Source organism: Sciurus vulgaris, assembly GCF_902686455.1.
Source record: "Sciurus vulgaris genome assembly, chromosome: 16".
NCBI lineage: Eukaryota > Metazoa > Chordata > Mammalia > Rodentia > Sciuridae > Sciurus > Sciurus vulgaris.
The window spans coordinates 17,294,019-17,318,503 of NC_136477.1; the positions used below are offsets into that span (position 1 = coordinate 17,294,019).

Sequence of the window (24,485 nt, forward strand, 5' to 3'; positions counted from 1 at the left end):
TCCCGGGAATGGGGGACTGAGGGAGGAAGGGAAAGAGCACGGCAGGGGGCGCCAAAGAACAGCTGCCCCTGCATCGGGGTCTGGGACCGAGGCTGCCTCATGAAGGTCCCCAGGGACAGTTTTGCATGCCCGCGTGCATTTGGATTTTCTGGAACAAATGCTTGCGAGTTCTCAGGATTATTAGACCCTTCGGGTGTGGGGAATATGCCTAGCACTTTTTATAAACTAAAACAGATGGTGTGGATCAGTGGAAAAAATTAGAACATAAAACCAGGCAGAACCCCACAAAGCAGAGTTAAAGCACACTGGCCCCGACGCTGGGCTGACTTGGTGACAACGCTTCCGGCTCTCCGGGTTTGCACATGGGAATCCAGCTTCCTGTCCTTCGAGGACGGGCTCCAGGACCTACGCACATCCGCACTGACTAAATCCCCTGGACGTGACCGAGGGCCGCAGCGTCTGCCGCCGGAGTCCCGCTGCGCTCGGGGGAGGACTAGAAGGTCCCCCGCGCAGAGCCGGCGCAGGGCCCCTGGGCGCTCTGCCTGCGGCTCCCGATGCAGCGCCACGGAAGCGGCGGGCCAAGCGCTCTCTGATCTCAGAGGAGGATCCCAGGGCTGGGAACGTGGCTCAGCGGGAGAGCACTGGCCCGAGACGTGCCAACGCCTGGGTTCTGGCTCCAGCGGGGCAAAAAGGAAAAGGAAAACAATCGTACGACATGAACTGCTGCAGTCTGCAGGATTTTTTGGTTCTCCTCTTTGTCAGACAAATGACTACATTTTTAAAAACAACTTTCTTATTTTATCATATGTAGTTATTTTTGCGGCGCTGGCCTGGTCCTTGCTAGGAAACGGAAGTGCTCTACCCCGAGCCACGCCCCCAGCCCCGGGCCACATTTTTTTCTCTGTTTTTTGGGGGATTGAACTCGATGCTTAACCATCGAGCCACATCCCCAACCCTTTTAAATATTTTATTTAGAGGCAGGGTCTGAACTGCTTAGGGGCCTCACTAAGTGGTTGAGGCTAGCTCTGAACTGGCGATCCTCCTGCTTCGGCCTCCCGAGCCTCTGGGATTGCAGGCGTGCACCACCGCGCTGGGCTAATGAATTCTGTGATTCCCGTGCCAGATGTCCACAATCTTGCTGGTCTGTTGTCAGCTCAGCAGGGCTGCTTCCTTCAGGAGGACCTGGGCACAGTCCCTCTCCAGGTCTCTTCCCTGTTCTTCCTGGTCTCCTGACCCTTTCCTACTCAATGCATCCTTTTGCCACCATCTCTGCTTCTTCACCTGACCTTATGTCCACCTTAGAAGGACCTTCATGATTACATTGAAGGCCCATTTGGATAATCCAGGACTTTTTATTTTTTTAAATTTTTTTTGTGGTGCTGGGGATCGAACCCAGGGCCTTATGCTTGGGAGGCAAGCACTCTACCAACTGAGCTACATCCCCAGCCCCAATCCAGGACTTTTAAAATATGGGGTCTCACTGAACTGCCCCAGCTGGCCTCCAACTCCTGGGCTCACATTGCTGCTTCAACCTCCCTGAGCGGCCAGGAGTCCAGGCTCACCTTCACGTCCTCTGGGTAATCCTCGATAACCCTGTCTGCATCTAAAAATCCTTAATCACAGCTGCGCAGTGCCTTTTGCCCTTTAAAGTAACATATGCAGGTGCCAGGCCATGATGCATGTTATCTCTATAGGACATTATTCAGTCTGCTACAAGTTTGTCCCTTAGGGTGGCTGCAATCACATCTAGCCCTGTGGACATACCATAATAAGTATATCAGCCTAGGATCAAAGTGGGAAAAGATCCCTCTTGAAGCCTTTTAGCAGACAGGTTTAATACAGGAAATTCAACTCTGCTCTTGTCAGCAAAAAAGGAATGCAGGCAATATGCAAATGAAGCAGCACAGCAGCGTACTAATAAAACTTTATTGAGAAAAAACAAACGGAGGTTGGGTGTGGTGGTGCATGTCTGTAATCCCAGTGGCTCAGGAGGCTGAGGCAGGAGGATCACAAGTTCAAAGCCAGCCTCAGCAACTTAGTGAGGCCATAAGCAACTCAGTGAGACCCTGTCTCTAAAAATATATTAAAAAGGGTTGGGGACTGGGGATGTAGTTCAGTTGGTAAAGTTCTTGCCCCAGAATCACAAGGCCCTGGGTTCAATGCCAGCACCAAAAAAAAAAAAAAAAAAAAAAAAAAAAAAAAAAAAAAAGAGTGGCAGGCAAGATTGGCCTTGAACAGAGGAGGAGCGGCCTGGGTCTCCCCCGACCTGCAGAACTGGTCTTTCTGTGCCCACCGTGCTTGTCACTGGCCAGTACCGAAATAAAAGCTGTTTCCACACCAGGCTGTGACAGAGCAAAGGGGAAGAGGACTCTGGTCCCTGCTGCCTTTTAAACTCCCACAGGCACCTCTGGACGGTGATTCTGAGCGCGTGCCCCGGATGTGCCCAGAGGCAAGCAGCCGCTGCAGCCTCTGCAGCCTCGGGCTGGAACGGGCGGGGGCTGAGGTCGAGCCGCAGGGTTTCTCACCCTGTGTCATAATGATGGCAGGGATTGTGTAATTGGGGGAAGTGGAGTCATAGTCCCCATTACGGGTAATTGCAGGATCGGGAGCAGAGCAATTATCATGCAATATAACAAATGTTATAATAAGATGTAATCGCAGACAGGTCAGCGACTGCCTAATTGTTGCGGCCTCCAGGACACAGAAGACGGCTTTTGTCAAGTTCCCCAGCAATTCCGCCATGGTGGTGGGTGGAGTGATGTCAGGAACAGGGTCAATGGGTTCGGACCGGGGGACTGGACGGGGTGGAGGTTCAGGAGAGGGTGGGGGTGGGGAAGGCCGTGAGAATGTTGCTGGAGTGAAGCCTGAAGTTGGAAGAAGTGAGGAGAAGCCACAGGTGAAAGAGACAGGCGGCGGATGGAGCCGCGGTGACGAGCTACGTACAGTCTGTGTTCCAAATGTGGCCCGTTATGATGTTTTATTTTTTATTAAGGTGAGTCAGGTAACGGAAATCTATTCTTTTTTTGGGGGGTGGGGGGACCAGGGATTGAACCCAGGGGCACTCGACCACTGAGCCACATCCCCAGTCTTTTAAAAATTGTATTTAGAGACCGGGTCTCGCTGAGTTGCTGAGCTGGCTTTGAACTCCCGATCCTCCTGCCTCAGCCTCCGCAGCAGCTGGGATTATAGGCCTGCGCCCGGCGCCTGCTCTGGCATAAATTCTGTTAAGAACCTTGACTCTTGGAGAATCCTGGGTCCAGACAATTAGTGCCGATGTACATCGTTGGCTCACACGATGTATTTTCCTTGGACTAAATAAAGCCAAGAGGAAAATATTGTTAAAGCCCTCGAATCATCCCCAAAGCAAAGGGGGACAGTAAAGCACAATGTCCCCGAATGCCCTCTTCCTGCTTCTAAAATCCTGGTCAAGTCAAGGGAACAACCAGATCAAGCCTGGGCGGGAAAGCCCAGACACACGCTGTTCCGGAGGACAGGGCTTTCTCTCCTGTGCACTGGGAGCCAGGGTGAGCGCGTGTCCCCCGCAGAAAGCTACTTTCTAACAGATCCACCAGGACCCAGGCGGCAGATGCTGACGGTGTCACTGTTTCTGCAGTCGCAGATACAACACTGCTCTCCACGGGGACAGGTGCAGAACGGAGGGCGCTATAGAGGGAGGCCTGTCACTCGCCAGCTGTGGCCGACAGCACGAAACACCTCGAGGAAGAGGAGGCGCTGCCTGGAGAAGCACCGAGGGGCGGGGTGCCACCTGTCAGCCTGTCACCACGGAGCCCTTCTTGTCGCAGTCTCTGAGCTCAGGTAAGCTTTCCTCAACACAGCACGCCTCCCACGCTGTCTCCGGGCACTTCCTGTGCCTGTCACCCAACGCTGCGCTGGCACAGTTGGACTCTGGGTGACACAGATCTGTCAGATGGCCACATTCTAAGTGTCGTCTACTAACTAGATGACGTCAACGGAGAGATCCTGAAAGAACCAGACCACTGGCTCCCACCCTGAGCTCCACAGTTAAGAGAAGCGAGTGGCAGGCTGATGTCACCCCGGTGTACCCTCCAAGTTCACGATTTACAGTTTCCCTTAAAAGAAGAGCCTGAGACCTGAAGGTGCCCCCACCCAGGACTGCACCCGCCCCTCTCCCTAGTCCTACCCTGTTGGCCTGACTTGCAGCCCAAAGCACTCACTGAAGCCGGCTCAGAGGTGGATCCCACGTCCCGGCCCTGGTTGATCTCATGTAGAAGTGACCTCAGACTTCAGGAGGGATGCCCTGGAACTTACCGAGGCAGAACTCAACGGAGCGTTTCTGCTTCCTGGTAGGGTGGGGGCTCAAAACAGAAATTAATTCAGCTGTAGGAAAGGGGATGTTTTCTTTTCTTTCTTTTTTTCTCTTTGCTTTCTTTTTAGGAACACAAAGTTTAGTTCCTTGCACAACTGACTGTAGGAACTGAGAGGCTCACCTGCTGTGACTAAAACAGACCCACCCTAGTGGGTGTGGGTTGAGTCCCTGGGATTTGTGCCTGAACTTGAGTTAAGAGCACAGCTGCCCAATGTCCTGGGTTCAAATCCCACCTCTTCCCAGCTGTGATGTTGCTTCTCTGGGCCTCAGTTTCTTCGTCTATACAATGGGGATATTAGGTGTAGACGGGTTGCACTTGTGTTCAAGAAGCCGGCTCAACCCCGTCTGCCCAGAGGTGCTAAATGTGAGATATTTGGTTTTGCTTGGGTGCTGGGGACGGAAGGCAGGACCTTGCACAGCTAAGCATGCTCTCCACCGCTGAGCCACACCCCGTCGTGCCCTCTTTATCTATTTTTTTTAAAACGGCAGATTACACTGTGCTGTCCAGGCTGACCTCCTGGGCTTGGGCATTCTCCCTGCCTCAGCCTCCGGAGTAGCTGGGAGCCTGGGGCCGCGCATGCGCAGATATCTACCACAAATCCGAGGTTGTGTACTTTCTTTTTTTTAATGTCTGCTGTTAATAAAATATTTTTACAGAGACCAAAAAATCAGATTAGTGCAAAACATCTTGACACCATGCGTTCATGACCACTTCTCGTTTGTTTTAAACATGTTCCAAGTCACATATTTACAGAGAAATGAGGGCATCCGTGAAGACGCCAGACCAACGGGGTGGAGTTAAAAAAGAAAAGAAAAAAACAGAACAAAACAAACGTTTTGATTTTCACGTCTGCAATCACATGCTAAGAGAAGGCGAGTGGAGGGGCGTCCCTGGACTGCGCGGCAGGGGTGGGCGCGGGCAGGGGTGGGACCCGAGGCCCCCTGGCTGCGTGACCAGGGAGCACGGGGAGCCCCCGCCCGTGACCTGTGTCTTCAGAAAGCCACCGCGGCTGGGCGGGGGTGGGAGCCGGGGAGGGGTCTCAGTTGACAGCGTCAACTCGATTTCTCTCTTTAAAAGAATAAAAGGCAAAGAGAAAAGCAACACGTGTCAGCGAAGACGACTTTGGTCCTTAACGATTCTTAGGAAAGGATGTCCGTTCAGGGAGACACGCGACCGAGGTCCAGAGGGAGGTCCGGGCCGAGCCCCGCCCCCTCCCCCCCGGCCGCCCCTCCCGCCCCACCTGGGCAGCGCGTCCCGGAGGCTCCCGGCTGCCCTCGCTCCGCCGGCCCTCGGTGTTCCCATCTGAAAATGGGCAGCGCAGGCGAGAGCGGTGGGTCTCGGAGGTCCCAAGGATTTCTAGTTGGGTGTTAAGTTTTTTGCATCTCTGATGGGGGAGGGGCACGATGAGGCGGCAGGCTGGGGGCCTGAGCGAGGAACTGGGGGTGCAGGCGGGCACCTCCTAATTTATCTAGGTCCTTCAGAACTGGGGAGAGCAGAAGGGGAGGTCCCTCTTCCTCCTGACCCCCTCTTTTGCACAAGTTGCCTCTGTCCCTCCATCTCCTCTTTGGGGCTGAGTCCCGCTCTGGGTCTATAACCTCAGTCTCTATCCCTTTTCCCGGCGGGGCTTTGGCTCTGTCCCAGGCAACCCTTGAGGTCTACCCCACCCTGCCTAAGGACAATCTCCTTTGTTTTTTTCCCCCTGGTCCATGGGAGTTTGGGGCCACCTCCTGGAACCCCAGATGAAGGCGAAAATCCAGAGGTGTTATTCAGAACTGCCCTGTGTCTACTTGCTGGGTGGCTTTGGGGGAAGCCCTGTCCCTCTCTGGGCCTTGTACCAATACAGGAATTTCCTGAATTCAGAAGGCTTCCAGCCTCCCCCCCCCCAAACTCTTCCGTCTGCTTGTACCTTATCACCCCACTGTGCCCTGGGGCTCAGCTTCAGTCTGTCCGAACACCTCCTGCGTGTCCAGGACTGTGGGGAGTGAAAAGCTGGCAGGACCTGGCACGGGGATGGCCCTGCACTTGCAGGCCCCTCTCCCACTCCAGCACGTCAGTCAAGTGGGCGCAGCCTCCCTGCCAATCCCCGGTGCCCAGCTCATGCTGGGTCAGGGTGGGGCTCCTGAGAGGCCTCAGCCCCCAGGCCAGGAGGAGCAGTCAGCCACAGACACCACCAGTGTCAAGACATCAGGGTTAGACTGGAGAAGGGACAGAAGCTGGGACGTCCTGAGGGGGGAAGGAGGGAGGGTTTTCTACAGTATTTTAATCATGAGTTTTGAAGGATGCATAGGAGTTCTCTGAGTCACGGAAACTCCAAAATCAGTTCCAGCTCGGGAGTCACAAACACTCACTCAACACCGCCTCCCGAGGCTCTCCCTGTGCCTGGGCCAGTGCTGGGGACACACACACACACACACACACACACACGCACACGAGAATGACCAGTCTTTTGCCATTTTTCCTCTCGGTTGTCCAAAAGTCTTTGTTCGAGGTCGCAGATCGCCTGCCCTCCGGCATTTCTGTATTCTGACCTCCGAGTCCCCTGTCCATCCTGCCCGCTGCTGCACCCCAAGTGCGCCCCTGGCTTCCAGTCAGCCCCTCAGCCATGCAATGGGGTCTCCAAGCTTCAGGATGGAGCCCCCAGTCCTGTGCCTTCCACATTCCAGTACAGAAATGCTTGTCACCTGAACCTTGCCTGAATTTAGGGGACACAAAGCACGTTCAAGCAAACTGAAAAATAGCATCACTTCTTCCAGATGCTTCCATTCATGGTCGGGAGGCCTCATTGTAAACACACGACACTCAACATCTAGGATTGGCACAGGGACAGATTAGGGGCAGCAAACCCTGGGGCAGTGCACAGCTGGCAGGGCACCACCGCGTGGCCCTGGGGCTCACCTGAAGGCAGTCTCTCTCTCTCTTCTTTTTAATGTAGCCTCCAAAATATTTCCAGAAATCGATTTCAATGTCCCCAAAGTACCCCCTCATCGATCTAGTCTCACACAGAAGCACTGGGAACCTGGACTCTAGTCTCTGGGGATAAACCTCTGGGGCCTGACAGTTCTGCAGCTCTCGGGGACCCCAGTGCCCCCTACTGCCCTCCTTGGTGGCTTGGCTTCAGCCATACCACCTTCTCGCTGTACCCCCAACGCCTCCTCCTGGCTTCTGCACAGGTGGCTTCCGCTCTCGAGGGTGGATCTTCGTCTTTCATCTCAAAAGACCCCCTGGCCTTCAGAGCGCCCCTCCTCCAGGAGTCCTTACCCACCTCAAGCCTGCCCTTCCCGTCTGCACTTGGGGCACACAGTCCATGCTGAACTTTCCCGAAAGGTCCCACTTGGATGAGCCAAGTTCCCCCAACTGTGCTGGCTCTGGCGCAGCTTCAGGCAAGCAGAGGCTCCACTGGGCACCAGGCTCCTGCGGCCCGGGGTTCTGAATGAATGAATGAGATTCTGGAGACCAAGCTCTAAGCATGTTTGTGCATTCACACACACACACACACACACACACACACACACACACACACACACCTAGTTTCTGGTCTCTTTCTGTTCTTTCCTGTCTGGAGAATTTGAGGAAAGGAAGAAGGGATGAGGGTGAGGGAGTGTGGGTCTGAGGGATCCCAAATTCTCACTCTTTTTTGGTGGGGAGGGGAATCCCCACCAGAGGCCCAGGAAAAAGGGTTGAGGACAAGGGTCTTGCTTGGCAGCAGAAAGGAGGGAGGTGCAACAGGGGTTTTGGCCCAGAACCCCCACAACTTGTAAGAACGGGGGGAGGTCCCCTGAGGGGGAGTTAGCAGCAATGGGGAGCTATGTCGGTCATCCGATCTCAGCCCCCTTCCACGGGGCACACAGGTCTAAGGGACTGGGAGCGGGCATGGCACTGGGAACCTGGGCCAAGTCTCAAGCAGCTCTCTGGGCCTCAGTTTTGCCATTTGTAAAATGGATGCATTGAACTCTATGAGATGAGGACTGGGTTTGTTAGGTGAAAGGGAGACAAAGCCCCACAGGGTAGTGGGGAAGTGCAGATGCCCCAGAGCCGTCCCCCTCGGCCCCCTGGGTTTGGGCGCCCACAGGCGCATGTGCTTTTGAAATCCCATTCTCCCCTTACCCCCACTTATTTTTTGCACAAACATCAAAAGGGGCACCGGTCTTCCCGGGACCCTCCAACAGGCATCCTGGTCCCTATGGCCCCTCACGGACCATCTCAGAGGACTCCAGGAGGTCCTACCCCTTGCCCAGGGCCCGCTCCTCGAGGAAGCCGAGAGTTCCATACTTGGCAATTGGTCTTGGGCCCCAGGATTTGGAACCCATCTTATGGCTTTTCCAGGGGACAAAAGGCGAGGTCTCCCGGTACCAGAGCCCTGGGATGTGGCCTCCTCCAAAGGGGCGGGTATTCCTCCCATCCCAGCTCGAAAGGCCCCTAAGATGATGGGGGCGTGGCCTCAAGTAGGGGATGTGGCTTCTTCCTTCCTCGCGCCCTAGGGCGTGACCTCCCGAGGGGGCGGGGCATCGTCCGCTCACAGTTCCCCAGAGGGAGAAGTTAAGTCTAGGGCGCAGGCGCAGTCCGCCCACTGCGCAGAGCCCGGAGACCTGCCCTCTGGGCGGTCCCAGCGCGCAAGCCCCGCCCGCGCAAGCCCCGCCCGGCCCCGCGCACTCTGCGCAGGCGCAGCACCGCCCGCCGGCCTGCCCCCACACTAAGGCGCAGGCGCCGCACCGCCCTCCTCGGCAGAGCGCGTGTCCGACTTGAGCTTGACGAATTCTTTGGCCACCTCGTCGTTGCTGCGCTGCGATAGGATGCGCAGCACCGTGAGGCCGGTGTCGTCCATGTGGATGCGGCGGCCGAGCGGCAACCAGCAGGCGGCACTCCCGCGCTGGGCCAGCTCGCGCAGCTGCAGCACAGCCAGCCCCACCGTGCGGTCCTCACGCGCGAAGCAGTAGTCCTTGACGCACACCTGCAGCTCATAGCACTCGGGGCCGGCGTCAGCGCTCAGCGTGCTGGGGGAGGGACGGGGCATGAGGCCTCCACTCCCCCATCCCCCCCCCCCCCCCGCGCCATGCGCACAGATACCCACCGGGAAATTGCCCAAACCAGGCCCCGCCCCTACGGCTCCCCATCTCCCACGTGGAATAATCCCATGGACCAGCTCCCACCCTAGGCTGTACCCCTCCCCAGCCCCATGTCTCACCCTGCAATCCCGTGCTTTGTCAAGCCCCTATTAGCTGATCCCCAAGCTCGGCCACCTCCATACCGCAGTAATATTTCTGCCTAGCCTGTTCTTTCTCCTCATCCACCCACACCACCCCCTGGCCGCCCACATTCAGACCCCAAGATACCCGTGCCTGCTGAGTTGCAGATATCCCACCCAGAAGACCCACGACCATATTCCACCAAGTTCACTGCTGTGGCCCTGTCCCCATCCCCCCATCCCTCCTGATGTGACCCTGCCCTGGTGCCTCACCATGGATGACAACTAGCACATCCCCCACTCCCTCCTGCCCCTAAGCACGTTCCAAGTGACCTTCCCTGACCAAGAGCCCCTCCTACCCGCCATTCCGGCTTCCTCCTGGAACCTTTCAGGTTGCACCCTTATCATTTGGCCACTCAGGCAACACATCTCCATGAGGCCTGCAGAGTTCTCTGACCAAGAGTCCTGTCCTGACAGGATCTGGCAGCACTCTTGTCCCTAGGGAGCACCCACCTCCCTCTAAATCACACGGACTCTGATGCTCCCTACCTTCTGCACTTCTGTCCCCCAAGAGTACCCCAGCCCTGCCCCCATGAGGCTCACACTTGATCCAGGTATCTACCCCCTATGACTCCAACCCTACCCCAGGTGACACCCCCACCATATACTCCGATCAGACTTATCTGTACTCCCCAGGTTTCAGTCCCCTGTATACCCTGCATACCTGGAATACCACTCCCAACTCCAGTAACCCAAATCCAGATATGACATCATGTGACATCCACCCCAAGCCCTCAAGTCACGCTGTACTTGTGTCCCCAAAGCTGACTCCTCCAGATGACCTGCCCCAACAATCCTGACAAGGCTGGCTGCTAACTCTAAGAGCCCATCCCCATCCTGCCTAGTGACCTCAGTCCTGTCCCCATGCCCCTCAGCCCCTCACCAATGGCTCAAAATGATCACCCACATCTCTTAGCCATACTAGTCTCCAGCCCCAAAATGGTTCTGCCCATGACACCCCTTCTGCCCAGACTTTTCCCTCCCCTTCACCACTCCTAGTCATACCCCACCTCATGTGCTTTTTTGCACTCTCTGACTCCCCTAGGACTTGCCTGGCCTAGAAGGTGACCTCCATTCTGGTGTCACCTCACTAAGCACTCTTGCACCAAGGCATGCGCTCCCCCCCTTTTCAGTGTTCACACATAGGATGTGGCCCTTCCCATATCCATGTCCAGGTGCCACTGGCCCACCAGACATCTCTCCTACCTAGCTGGCCCTGATATTCACCTGAAGGATGCCCCTCCCTTCTCTCCACATGTCTCCAAACACCCCAAACTTACAACTGGAAACTCTCGTTGTACTTGGGGGCCCAGCTGTTGTTCTTGGATTTGGTTGCAAACTTGCGTTTCTTATCACTGAGCTGGGGTCCAATGATGTTGACCTCAATGAATGGCCGGAATATTCCAGAAGTCTGCCACTTGAGGTCATTAGCAGCCACCACTGTTGGAGGAAGTAGAAGGAAGGCTGGTCAGAGTTACATAGCATGACAGAAGTAGAAAATTGTGGTTTTCCGAGATTGAAATAAGGACTACATTTCCCAGCACGCCCCACTCATAAATGTGGCCACGTGACTAAGTTTTGACCAATGAGATCTTAGAAGGAAGTGATGTATACAACTTCTTCCTCTGGGCTTAGAAGGCAGGGAATGAGCCCTAAACTTCTCCTTCCTCTGTCAGTGAGCTGATAGAGGTGCTCTTTGGGACTCTATAGAACACATTAGGGATCAAAGTACAATAAAAGATGGCAGTGGCTGAATTAAAAAACTAATTGTATCTGGTTTAAGCCCAATCTGTGTTCTGGTCAACAAAAGCTAAAAATAACACACACACATTCTCTTTGAGGCTGGGGCTGTAGTTCAGAGGTAGGGCGCTTGCCTAGCCCGCATTTGGCCCTGGTTTCAATCCAGGTACCCCAAAACCAAACCAAAAACGAAGAGGAAAACACAGCTAAGAAATGGAGAAAGAGGGCTTGAGTCCTGCGTGCGCCCTTCTGGACCCAGCCAAGCTTGAAGCCGCTGACCTCTGCACTTGACCTCTGCACTTCAGTTTCTTGTTTGTACCAGGGGCTGAACCCGGGGCGTTAACCACTGAGCCACATCCCCAGACCAGGGGATGTGTATTTTATTATTTTGTATTTTATTTAGAGACAGGGTCTCACTGAGTTGCTTAGAGCCTCCCTGAGTTGCTGAGGCTGGCTTTGAACTCGTGATCCTCCTGCCACGGCCTCCGCAGCCGCTGGGATCACAGGAGTGCGTCACCACGCCCAGCTTGCACTTCAGTTTTATGAACCAAGAAACAAAATGGGAGTTCGGAGTCCGCCTCAGAACTGGTGACTCCTGGCTGAGGCGCTCCCGCCCCGCTCAGGCCGCTCACCTTTCACTGTGACCTTTTGCTCCCCAGTTCCTGGATGAGTGAAGAGCTCAACGTGGACCGAGACTTCACCCACGGGGTCTTCTACACCAGAGCCTGGGTGGGACAGGGAGGACACACGATGTGAGCTCTGCTCCTTCCCACCGCCCGGGAGGGCCCTGGCCGCCTCGCCCTCGCCTCGTGCTGGCGGCACCAGGTCATCAGCCCTGACAGGGAGGCACTGAAGGGGGCAGGGAAGCCCAGGATCCTGAGTTTCACTCTTGCTTTGTGGCCTCAGGCGGGCCCATCTCTTAACTTCTCTGAGCCTAATGCGCCTGCCTTCCTCCTTCTCATCCCACTGACTGCCATGTTGTCAAGACTCAGTCTTCATCTTCTCCTGCCCTCGGGCAGCCTCTGGTATGACGGCCCTACCTCCACCATGCACCCAGAACTGACCACCATCTTTACTTCCCTCCAGCTCCAGCGCCATCACGGCAGTAGACTCCCAGCTCTCCCCGTTTTCTCAGTGCACCATCCAGAAAAGCCCTGAGCCAGCCAGCCCTCCCTGCTCGGAACCGTCCTGCGCTTCCTGTCTCATGCTGGATAACAGCCTTCTTGAGGTCTGCAGCCGGCCCCCCGCAGTCCTCAGTCACCTCTCCTGCCTCAAGGCCCCCTGCTTGCTGTCCTCAACCCCAGTCCTTCCTGCTCCATGCCACGGGCCTCCTCACAGCTCCTTTAACATACTGTGGTCACCTGGCCAGAATCCTCCTCCCTCCTGAAGTGACAGCTTGTTGGCATACTTGATGTTCCCCGCCATGACTCCCTTCCAAGAGAGATTCTCAGATCTGCAGAGAACTGCTCCCAGCCTCACCTCAGACCTGCGCTCACACCTGTGGCTCCAATACGGAGGGCTCCCTCCATCCCGAGTTCCTTCAGGGAGGGTGAAGTGAACCACAGGTGTCCAACCTGAGCAGTCCCAGCCCGTGGCTGAGAGCGATTGGCTCCAGGACGGCACCATGACCCAAGCTGGGCCAATGGGAGTGGGCTTGGGACTCGGGCTGTTAGGCTGCTTACACTGGGTCTCCCTCCGGTGCTAAGTGGGCAGGGCTGTCTCTGCCCAATAAGGAGAGAGCCTGTCCCACCGAGGGTCCCTGATCTTTCAGTTCCAGAGCCAGCAGATTTCCTCGGCTGCTTGAGTCATGGTGACCTGCACCACGCTAGCTAATATAGTGTCCCAAATGGTCCTGATGGGAATCGCTGAAGGCACAGCCTAAAAACTTCTGTCTCAGTCCCACCCCTGCCCCTGTGACTTGGAAGGGCATCCTGCTGGGCCTGTGGACCTGTGACCGCCAGCACCTCCACCAAGACCCTCCCCACCCCCCAGGCAGCTCCCTACTCCTGGAGCACCCATGCACGGGACAGGAACAGGAAAGCTGGAGGTGAGGGCGGGGGAAGAGGTCAGTAAGAGGTTGATCCAGGTTACCTCGCACTGGCAGGAAGTGACTGAGGGCCAGGGAGTGGAGGGGCCAGGAGACCCTCATCACCCCAGTGCTGGGGAATGCGCCCCAGTTGCTGCCCGCCCCAGGCTGCCTTCCTCACCATCTCAGGCTCCCACCCCCACAGTCACATGCTCAGCCTCCCCACCCTCCCCCTCCCCCAAGGCCGATGCTTCATAGCAAGCTCAATCCGGGCCAAACTGAGGTGCCGGGGGTGAGTTAGACAGTGGTGGGTCAGGTGAGAGGTCAGACCAAGGCCAAAGCTAGTAAGAAGGGGGAGGGGGGCAGTGCTGAGCGCCCCCCTCCCATGGTTTGCTGGCTCCACAGAGAAGGGTCTTTCGTGGGCCTGTGCTTCCCCTAGCCCCACACCACCCCAAGTCCCGGGTCCCCTTGCAGGGGAGGGAGGTTCTGTGGGCCAGTGGTTTAGCCTTGTGAGACATTCAGTCTCCTCATGTAGAATTATAGACACTGTCCTGGGACAGCTGGAGAAAACTTCTTGAGCTCTCCCAAGAAATATGCCATACAGGGACAGGCTCAAGTTAGCCTGAAACGTGAGCTGCTGTCTGCTTCAGAGGCGCTCTCGAATACGGCAATACTGGCTAACGATCGTGAGCTTACTATGTGCCAAGAATTGCTCTCAATTTAACTTCTTCTCACTTTGAAATTAATCCTGTGGAATTAATTCCTTGACGGTCCCCATTTTACAGATGAGAAAATGGAGGTGGGCTCTTGCCTGGTAGTGCCCGGCAGGCAGAATAGCTGACTGGGGATCTGAGCCCAGCTCTTAACCTTGCAAGTGTCTGTCTGGGGATCCGGGTTCTGGCTTAGGAGATGCCTCTTGGGGAATCGCTTCTCCTTCTCCATGTGGAACCAGCAAGCCGTCCTTCCCCCTCGCCCGCCTGGCCGGGGCACCCCAGTCCCGGGAGGCGGAAGGACGGGCCTTTTACTAGCCAGGCCGGGAGGGGCGCAGGCACCGGGCACCGGGCGCGGGCGGCGGGCGCAGAGGCACGTACCCTTCTCAGGATAAATGTCTTCACTAAGGGTAAACCTAGTCCCCTTTCCACCATGGACTAATCGGGGTGGGGAGGGGGAGGGAGGGATGGGGAGGAGGGAGAAGAGCGAGTGACAGGTGGGGATGGAGGAGTGTGCGTGGCAGGGGTGGGGGCGCGGAGAGGGGACAGCGAGCAAGAGGGAGGAAAAACAAGAGAGAGAGAAAATCATCAGCTGCAGACGGACGGACGGACAGACAGCCTCCCGCTTCGGGAACACCAAGGACACTAAAAGCAGTGAGGACTCGGAGGAAACTGAGCGGGCGCCCAGGGAGGGCCCTGGGCTGACAGGGTGGGGAAGGGGGCCACGGAGGTCACCGGGCCCCTTCCCCATCCGCAGCTGGAACAAAGCCTGTGGTCAGCTGCCAAACTTCTTTGTCCTGTCTGCACCAATTTGAAAAGGGGGTCCCCGGGAGGGGAAATAGGACCCTAGAGTCCTGCCCTCCAGCCCCAGCTGCTGTGTGTGAGCTCAGAGAGGGACAGGAGACAGAAGCAAAAGACAGAGCTAGAAAGAGAGAGAGAGAATTTGAGAAATGGGGACTCCTCCGCGCACCCGCCTCCCCCGGTAGGTGTCCTTCCAGCCCTCGGAGCTGTCAACCATTCCATAGCCCCAAGACATCATGGAGATCCCTCCCTTGGGGACTTTAATTGCTCTCTGGATCCCTGACGTCAGAGGTCTCACAGGGACCTGCCAATCATTCCTTGCCTCTAGGACCTCCAAGGTTCCTCCCATCACTATCTGTCAATCACTCCCCAGTTACCCTCCCCTGGACCTGTCAACCATTCCCTGTTGGACGCCCGTGTCAGGGTCCCGCCCCAGTAGCTGTCAACCACTCAATGGTCCTGGGACACCATAGATTCTACCAGGTGACAATCACTTCAGGACTTCCGCCGTCCTGGGTTCTACCTCTAAGCTGTTGTCAATCACTCTCTGGTCCTTGAGGTCAGGGCCCCGCCCCCATGTATAGATCACTCATTGACTTAGTGACCACGTGGAGCTTCACTGTCAATTCTACCCAATCCCGTTACGTCATAAGGGGCGGAGCCAATGGCCGCAGCGCAGGGCGGGGGCGGGGCCGCCTCTGCGGGTGGAGGGGTAGGTGGCGCCCGTCCTGCCCATACCTTGAGCAGCCTGCGTTTGCACGAACGTCTTGATGAGCAGGTCGGTGGCTTGCGTGTAGAGGGACAGGGCATAGCGCAGAGACTGCAGGTCGGGACTCTTCTCCAAGAAGGTCTTTTTAAGACCCACTCCACCCGCGTGGAAGTATTGCTGTGGGGGACCAAATGGGGGAGGTGGGGGGGCACTGCCCAGCCATAGGACTGGGTGCTCCCACTGTCCCCTCACCCCCACCCCCACATCAGGCATTTGGATGACCCCACCCACGTCGGATCCCACTGCTGCCCCACCTGCACCCTAAACCTTCCAACACTCTCAGAACAGCACCCACTCCCAGACCCCACCAGCCTTCCCTAGATCTTGCCCACCGTGGGGACTTTGGGCCTCCCGTGCCCACTGGTGGAAGGGCCCTCCCAGCCCCCGGCCCATTTGCTGTGCCTGAACTCCTCGCACACCTTAAACCCATCTCCCCAGTTCCCTCAAAGCCCTTGCCACTCCCTCCTGAGGCGCTGGCCACATCCTGCCTGCCTCCCGGTCCTGCCCTCATCAGGCCGAGCACGCCTGTGTCAGCTTCCCCCTCACCTGGCGCTCCTCAAAGCCCTGGCCTCAGTCCGGCTAGCTTTGGCGCAGGAGAGGGAACCCGGAGTGTGTAGAAACTGAATTCATCAGGGTCCAAAGTGAGCCTAGGTCATGTCCACGCCAGCCATGTGCTCTGCCCACCCCGCCAGGGACGGGTCTCTCACCTTGATGGTGTCCAGGGCTAGTTCCACAACTGCGCACTGCTTTGGAGTCAAGCTCTTGGCTTCTTCTCGTACCATGTGGTCCTAGACGGATGGGGAAAGGGGCTGGGTGGGCAGGGAAGACCCCACTGCAGGATCAACCTAAGGGTCTCACCCTTGCTAAACTTTGAGGAGTTGGACTGAGTTATTCCACAACCCCAGTGCCCAGCAAGTGACTAGCACCCGGTAAGCATTCCATGCATATTTGTAGGCAAAATTATTTGCATTCTTGATCAAGCTGTACCTGAAGCTGCACATGCACATCTTTCCAACACACTGAAGCATATAAATGTGTTTAAGTCACTAAGTTTTCTGTCCCTTGAGCCTGCAAAGCCTGTCACCATCCAGGGACCTCTGCCCCAGGAAAGCCCTCATCCCCTGATCTCCTGTCCCTTACACTCCCACCTCTCACCTCACCTTGAGTTTGGACAGCTGGCCCAGTTCCTTGGCTGCATTGAAGATCATCTGGGTTCCCTGCAGGTAACAACAGACACAGCTGGGGTGAGGATGGGGGTCCCCCAACTGACTCCCCAACCACCCAGATGACACCCCAGCCCTGGACACCACCTTGGTTCTTGCCCAAAGTTTCTGGGCAGGGCAATGGCTATATCCCAGAGATAGGTCTGGAGCCTCCCACCCCTGAAAGTGCTAAGGAGACGGTCATGACCTTGACCCTGGAAGTCCCAGTCCTATGGGAACACAACCCACCATTACACTTCAACCATGACCCCAGGATTGTGGGACACAGAAGAGAAACAGGCAAGGACTGGGTCATGGGGGACAGTGGGTAGGGGGAACCCCAGATGGGAAGTTGGTAGGTATGAGCTCTTGAGTTAGGGGGCCTTGGGAAAGCCATGGGCTGGGCTGGGTTTCAGGAAATGGCCCTGATGAACCACCCTCCAGCCATCCCCTGTGGGGGAATTCACCCTCGGGGTAGCTATTAGTCTGACCTTTTAAATGAAGGGTACTTCCCCATCCCTCATGCTCCCCCAAAACAGACACCTGCAAGATGGCAATATGGCTATAGCTCTGTCAAGTTGGGTGGTCCTGGGTTCAAATCCCAGCTCTGCTGTGTGGCCCTGGGCAAGTTACTTAACCTCTCTGAGCCTCAGTTTTCCCATCTAAATGAGAGAAATCACACCCATTCTGTGGCTTTGTGTCTTTGCTCCGTGTTCACTGTAATCATTGCTTCATCTCAAAGTCAGGAGCCTCCTCCATTACTGTGTCAGGGCACCTCAGCTTGTCCTTGACCCTCTGGGGGCCTTGTTTCCTTTGCTGGCTAATGGGGGTACTGTGTTAGCTTGAGGATGGGGCAGGGCTGAGGGTCAGTGAGGCAGCAAGTCTTGCATTACAGGGTCCTGGGCTGTCAGGGGTCCCTGGTGGGCTAGGCGGAAGAGCACACATTGACAGGGGGATTTGTTTTCTTCTCTCTTTGCGGTGCCGGGGACAGAACCCGGGGCCTTGGGCACGCTGGGCCTGCGCTCCTCCCCTGGGCCGTATCCCCAGCTCTCTGTTCCTGCATTTGTTGTGACGAGGTTGACGCCACGCGATCACCCATGAGCCAGCAGTCTGAGCCGGCTCCCCTGGGGCACCCTCCTGGCACCCTCGGCCCTGCCCCCTGTCCCCGCCACCCCCCAAGAGCAAGGCAGACAGACACAGGAAGAAGAAACCAACAGAAGGGTCACAGGACGGCCCCGGGCGGTACGGACCACAGAGGTGGAGGGGCTGGGGGCAGGGGGGGGGAGCCAGACAGACAGTGAGGCCGGTCTTACGTCTGAGTGGCTTGGCAGTTTCACCCTGCCCTGTGGAGAGAACCAGGCGGAGGTCAGAGTTTGCTGGTGCGCGGCGGCTCCTCACGGGACTTCCCTGGCCCCTGCTGCACAGTCCCATGCCAGCCCTTGAGCTCCCTCCCAGGTCCTGAATCTAATGCTGGGTCCCCTCCCGTGAGGCACTTTCCCTTGTTCCCGAGTGGGGGCTTGGAGCTGGCCCCTTTGACTGGCGGTACATTTTGGGGATGTTCAGAAAGCTGGAATCAGCTCATCCCTTGGGGACAGGTGCCTGATCCCACCCCCCTGCCAGCCTGGGGGAGCGGGAGGGGGAGAGGGCTCCGGGTCTCCCCGCCCCCACCCCCTCAGCCTCCCCCGCACCTGGCTACGCGCGACATACTGTTGGGTGCCGTAGGTCCATTCGACAGAGACACACACCCAGACAGTCCCGTACGTGCACAAAGCTTGGGCACACACACAGTCAACACAGAAACACACATGTGCAGAACTCACACACTGAAACACACCATCACACACACAGACGGACACACTCGCACCCATGTGGGTGCACATACGTGTATACAGTGCCTGGCACATCGACTGTGCCCCCCAAAGGGCTGGCTGAGTGGACAGGAAAGTCCTACGACCCATGTTCACAAAGCCGAGACCTCACTTGTGTCTGCACAGGGACCATGTCTTCTGTGCCAGTGCACAGCCAGGCAACTGCTTATGTGCTGCCACAGCTCCCATCTCCCTACAACAAACACCCAGTAGAACAAGATAATTTACAAAAAAATCAACATAGGTCCCAGTCCAGGGCAGTGATCCAGCATCTGTCCCCTAGGAAGACCACGGAGTGTCAGCTGAACCAAGGACTAGGAGGAGCCCCTGGGGTGTTGCTGTGGGAGGGCGGGAGCTGCGCCTGGCAGGAGTTGGCTCATACATGAACATGCTCCTTGTCTTGGCATTGCCTCTCTGACTTCTGACTTTGTGGGACTTTGTCAGGACACCGGCCTTCTACCCACGATGCCCAGCTGAGCTTCCCGCCCACACACACAGATACACCATGCACACTCATGCCCAAACACCACAGCTGGGGACCTCAGCAAGATGAGCCCCTCATTACCTTTTCTAATCCCTTGCCATGTTTTCTCAAGAGGGTGCCCTGCAGAGACAATGTCACAGGGTGATCAACCCGGCCCGTCGTGCAGCGTGGGACCCGGGATGTTCACATGTGTATTGTGGGGATGGGGGTGCCCACTGCACAGGCGGCCAGTGACGGATTGCACAGGGACTGTGTGTGCTGGCCTTAATGGCTGACTCTTAAAGGTATAAGTCAGAGACATGGGAGAGAGGGAAGAAGGAGGGGGAGAAAGAGTGAGAGCAAGAGAAAGAGCTGGAGAGAAGTCAGTGCCAAAATATGATCCATTTACATTTACTGTAAATGGTTCTGGGTTCTTGGATTAACAGGAAAGCAATCAGGCTCCATCTTCAGACAGACCTGACTTTGAATCCTGACTCTGGTATGTGTTCACTCTAAGGCCCTGAGCTAGGGATGCAGCTCTGAGACTCAGCTTTCCTCATCCATAAAATGGGAATAATAACACCCACTTCACTTAAGGGTCCTCATGAAGGTGATCAGAAACAGCCGCTGTGACCTGGCCTGGATTATGTGGAGTCATCAATAAACACAAATTCCTCTATCTTGCTGACGAGGACATTATTTACCATTGGCACATTGCCGCCAGTCAAAAGCCCCACCACACCCACGGAGAAGCCAGATGAGAGCGCTTGTGAATGTCTGCTTGCGCACGGGGGCGGGGGTGGAATGTGAGCTCGTTTAACTGGCTGTTAAACCCTCCTTTGCATCCAAACTAACCACCGCAAGCCGGCTACCTCTAGGCCAGGCCCCGATGAGCACTCCAGTGACGGGACCCCGGGAGCCGCTGCAATCACCCCATTTTCCAGACAAGGAAGTGGAGGTGAGGAGGTGAAATGATTTCCCCAGGTCACGAAGAGAGAGAATGACTATTCTAGGATTTGACCCCAAGTCTACCAGACACTTAAGCCACCGCGCCACCTCCCACCTGGGCCTCCGCCTGGCCTGGGCTTCCTGTGCTCTGCGTGCACAGCAGGAGTGGGGCAGTCAGGGCGCCAGGGCAGAGGAACGGAGCCTGCGCTGGGCCCTCGGCTGAGGTAGGAGCCCGCCCGCAGAAGCTGAGTGGAGATCCAGGGGGCGAAAGCCTGCCTTCTGGGGTGCGGCTAACAGTTCAGAGCCCAAAGGGGAGGTCAGAGGGGCCCCCTTGACACTGAACCTCTTTCCAGCTTTGGAGAGAGATCCAGGAACCCTGGCCAGGAAATAGGGGCGGAGTCCAACTGAAGGGCAAGGACGGACAGGAAGGGGCTGGGTCCAGGGTTTGGGAGAGGCACGGGCCTCTGCTGGACTTACACTGGGGCGGGGAGGTGGGCGTGGCCTCCCACCCTCCCGGCCCCGCCCCTCCCCATGCCCCTCCCCAGACAGACACACGCACATCTAGGCGGGAGGTAAGACGGTGGGTGAGGGCTGGTGGGTGGGGAGGGGGCACTGGGTGGGGTGGGGTGCAGCCACGCGGTGGGCCGAGTCCAGACACAGAGCGGACGGACAGACAGACGGACAGACGGACCTCTACTTACGATCATCTGTCAGCCGTGTTGGGGACCGGGCAGTAGGGAGGGGGGAATAAGGCACCGTGAGTCTCCAGGGAAGGCCGGGGAGGGGGCGGGACACGGCACCGAGGAGCAGGCCCCTGCCCCGCCCTGTCCAGCGGAGAGGGGAGGCTAGAGAGCCTGGGGCCTCCCCCGTGGCTTGCTTCTCTGTGGCCCCCACCTCCCGGCACCCCCATCCACCGGGAAAGGTCCTGCGGCTCTGCGCCCTGGGCTCTGCCTCACCCCGCGTGTCACCGCTGCCTGCAAGTTTCTTCGGCCAGCCTCCGAGCCTCCGGGAGGACACGCACCTAGCGGGCTTCTCACCTCGACTCCACCCTACTGGGCAGCCTGATCTCTGGGCACTAAGGTCTCTGCAAGATCCGATGCACAGCCTGGTCTCTGGATAACCCTGGCCTCTGCTTGGTCCACCTCTGACCTTGGATGCTTTCTGTGACCTCTGGTCGCTGTGACCTCTGGTCTGAGTCTGTCTCTTGATTGACCCCAAAAGCCTTTTATAGACCTGCTGAACTACAACCTCTATGACCTAAGGATGTCCATCAGCCCCAAGCTGACCTTTCTCTTCTGGGTGACCTCTGACCTTTGATCCCTTGACCCATGTGTGGAGGCTCTTGATTATTTGACCTCTATGACTGTGGAACAACCCCAGTTGATTCCTGAATGACCTCTTGGACCCGTGTGTGACCTCTCTGGCCTCTGGTGGCTTCTATCACCCTGGGATGGCCCTTGAGCCTGGATGACCTCCCTGAGCCTCAATGCCTTTGTCCTGGTCCCCCAGCCTTGAGGCACCGAGCTCTCTAGGCTCCCACAAGGAGGTGGCCAGGTGGCCCTGGGGTCCCCTGTGGCTCACCGTCTGGTCAGTGAGGGGCGGCAGGACGATGGTCTTCTCCATGGTGTTCATAACCAGCTTCCACAACTCCTTCAGCACGCGCTTCAGCACCGTCTCTCACAGATTTTTGGCAAAGAGGGTCAGGCTGGGGGCAGAGGGCAGGTCTGAGAGGGCGTTCCATGAATATGCACCCCGTCAGGTGCCCAGAGGGCCAATGGACAGGCCCTGGGTGGGGCATGTGGAGAACCAGCAGTGCTCGGACAGGTCAGCAGGGGCCAAACCGGAAGAGGCTTGGAGGCCTGGGAGAAGGCTCACGCCTATAGTGAAGCTGGGGCAATGGGGAGCCATGGAGTGCTCTAGAGAGACACCCAGACATTCACGTCTGAGCTGGAACAGGAGGGCTGGAGACCAGGGGCTGTGAGGCATGAGGGCTCTGCCCAGCAGGAGGGGACATGGCCCAGGAGGGTAGACTTGAGAGGAAAAGCAGCAAAGGGTTTGTGGTTAGATGTTTGGGGGCCAAGGAGACAGGGGGGCAGTCCACATGACCCGCCACTGACTCAGAGGACCCTCCGCCCAGCCTTCCCAAGTCTCCTTTCCTTCCCTGGCCCCCTCCTCATCCACTCAGTGCCCCCGCCCCGGCCGTGGTTTCTTTTCCTTCCTTCCTTCTACCATCTGTCGGTCCATCCATCTATCCACCATCCTTTTTAAGCACATATCCTCCATCTAACCTCTAATTCATTCACCCGCTGACCTGCACAGCCCTCATGCCGTCCGTCCATCCATCCGTCCATCTGTTCATACAGGACTCACTCCCCAGTCCTTCTAATCATCTACCCATCCGCCTTCCCTCCCCCCACGGTGCACCCTTCCAAACTCTCAACCCCCACTGGGCAGACACGCCTGGGCCCTGGCTCTCTGGCGCTGCGCTGCCCCCCGTCAGTCCCAGGCGGCCTGGTCCGGCTCACTTGCTGTCCAGCAGGTCCATGATGGGCTGGAGCACGTTGTCGGCGTCCTGGGCCACACTGCTGCAGGCGCTGGCCGGCACGTTGCCCGTGCCCTTCACCTGGCTGAGGATGTCCCCCATCTGTTTGACGCATTCCTCAATGTGTGGCTGGAAGCTGGGGCAGAGCAGGGCAGGCTCAGACCACCTGGGCACGGAGTGGGGACCGCCACACCCGGGAGCAAGACCCACGCTGGCAAGGTCAGGGGCCAGTGCGGCGGAACTGCAGGACATCTCATTCCCAAAGTCCTGCTCAGGCACTGTCACTATGGTCACCCTCCTTTACCGATGAACAGACTGAGGCTCAGAAAGGCTGAGTGACCCCCAGGACACGCAGCCCATGGGCGGGGGGCCAGGATTTGAACTCAGCCTGGGCTCTCCTTCTGCGGCTGCCGAATCTCGGGACAGCCGGGGCTCAGAGGCCTGGGGCGGCTCCTCCCGATGCCCCGCCCCTGGCGACGCCCACCTGGTGGCGAACACCCGGCTGAGCTCATCCAGGACGTTGTTGAGTCTCACTTGCAGTTCCTTCAGGATGTCGCTGGCCTCGGCGTCCAGCTGGAAGGGGAAGGGACGTCAGGCCAGGCTGGCTGAGCAGCCACCGTCCTGGACACCTCCCCTGGCCCAGGGAGAGGGAGCCCAAGGGGCAGAGAGGAGATGGGGTCACAGCTGGTGACGCTGCCAGCTGGGGCCTGGAGCAGCTGAGCGAGCCCCTCCCCAGGACCGGAAGAGCTCAGGGCGGCAGGGACGGCGGGGCGGGGACCAGCCGCACCTCCTTTCCTCCCATGGCCTCGAACATCTTCTCCAGCTGGACGCGCAGCTGCTGGGTGTTGTTCATGAGGATGCAGGGCTGCGGGCGGCAGGGAGCGGGTCGGCCCGGGATCCCGCGGCCCTGCGGTCCTCAGGAGGACGGGGCGGCAGGCCTTCTGGGGCTCGGGTGGGCTGGGCAGGGTGGGTCCGGAAGAGGGATGGGGCCTGATCGCCGCCCAGTCTCCTACGGGGCCCAGGCTCTGCAGTCACACCCGAGGTTCCACTCTCCACACCGGACAAGGACTCAGGGGAGGCGCCGGCCACCCCGTCGGACCCCCAGACCCAGACACACACTCGCAGTGCCAGCCGCACAGCCACACCCACCACCACAGCCAGGGAAAACAGACACCCAAGCCCACACCTGCGCAGGCGGAGGGACCCTCCCTCCCTCAGACACACCCGCCCACCAGCAGAGAGGCACAGACATGGCACCCAGGCGCCACGTGCTGACACACACAACTGGGCACGGCCGTCGGCACACGCAACGCACACCACCTCCCATCCTGCCGGGACAGTGAGGCCGCGGCAGCCGGTGTCAGGGCATGGGGAGGGTGGGGCCCTGGGGACGCTGGGTGGGGGGGCGGGGACAGGACGGGGCGCCCGCAGGTCACCACTTTCTCCTTCTCCTTGGAGCAGTAGGAGGCGAAGTCCTTGGAGATGATGTCTGCGTACTGGAGAAGCACGTTGCTGATGGTCTGGGGACAGAGGGGCGGGTGAGAGAGCAGCGGGGGCGGGTGAGAGAGCAGCGGGCCGGTCACCAGCCCAGCAAGACCACGAGTGAGATCGAGGGTGAAGTTCCACCCCAGGACACCTAAGATGGTCCGCTGGGCTGGCTGGACTCTCCACCCAGGATGACCACCAAAATACAGGGAAAACACCCCCAGATGAAGACCATCATTTTCTACAGACCCAGTTCCTTTTCTAATTTTTAAATTATTTTGGTACCAGGGATTGAACTTGGGGGCACTCAACCACTGAGCCACACCCCCAGCCCTATTTT

The 24,485-nt window shown here is 57.7% G+C and overlaps 1 protein-coding gene across 1 annotated transcript in view; it reads right to left on the minus strand.

Moving 5' to 3' along the window:
- Positions 1-6,795: 6,795 nt before the first annotated feature.
- Positions 6,796-24,485, minus strand: part of UNC13A (unc-13 homolog A) — a 60,761-nt gene continuing 43,071 nt past the window's right edge. The window contains 14 exon segments of the mRNA XM_079114755.1: positions 6,796-9,340; positions 10,872-11,031; positions 11,964-12,056; positions 15,607-15,754; positions 16,345-16,425; positions 16,798-16,854; positions 18,153-18,182; positions 19,273-19,311; positions 21,700-21,795; positions 21,799-21,823; positions 22,644-22,796; positions 23,145-23,233; positions 23,448-23,525; positions 24,097-24,180. Coding sequence (XP_078970881.1) covers positions 9,040-9,340; positions 10,872-11,031; positions 11,964-12,056; positions 15,607-15,754; positions 16,345-16,425; positions 16,798-16,854; positions 18,153-18,182; positions 19,273-19,311; positions 21,700-21,795; positions 21,799-21,823; positions 22,644-22,796; positions 23,145-23,233; positions 23,448-23,525; positions 24,097-24,180 — 1,434 coding nt within the window. The 3' untranslated portion in view covers positions 6,796-9,039.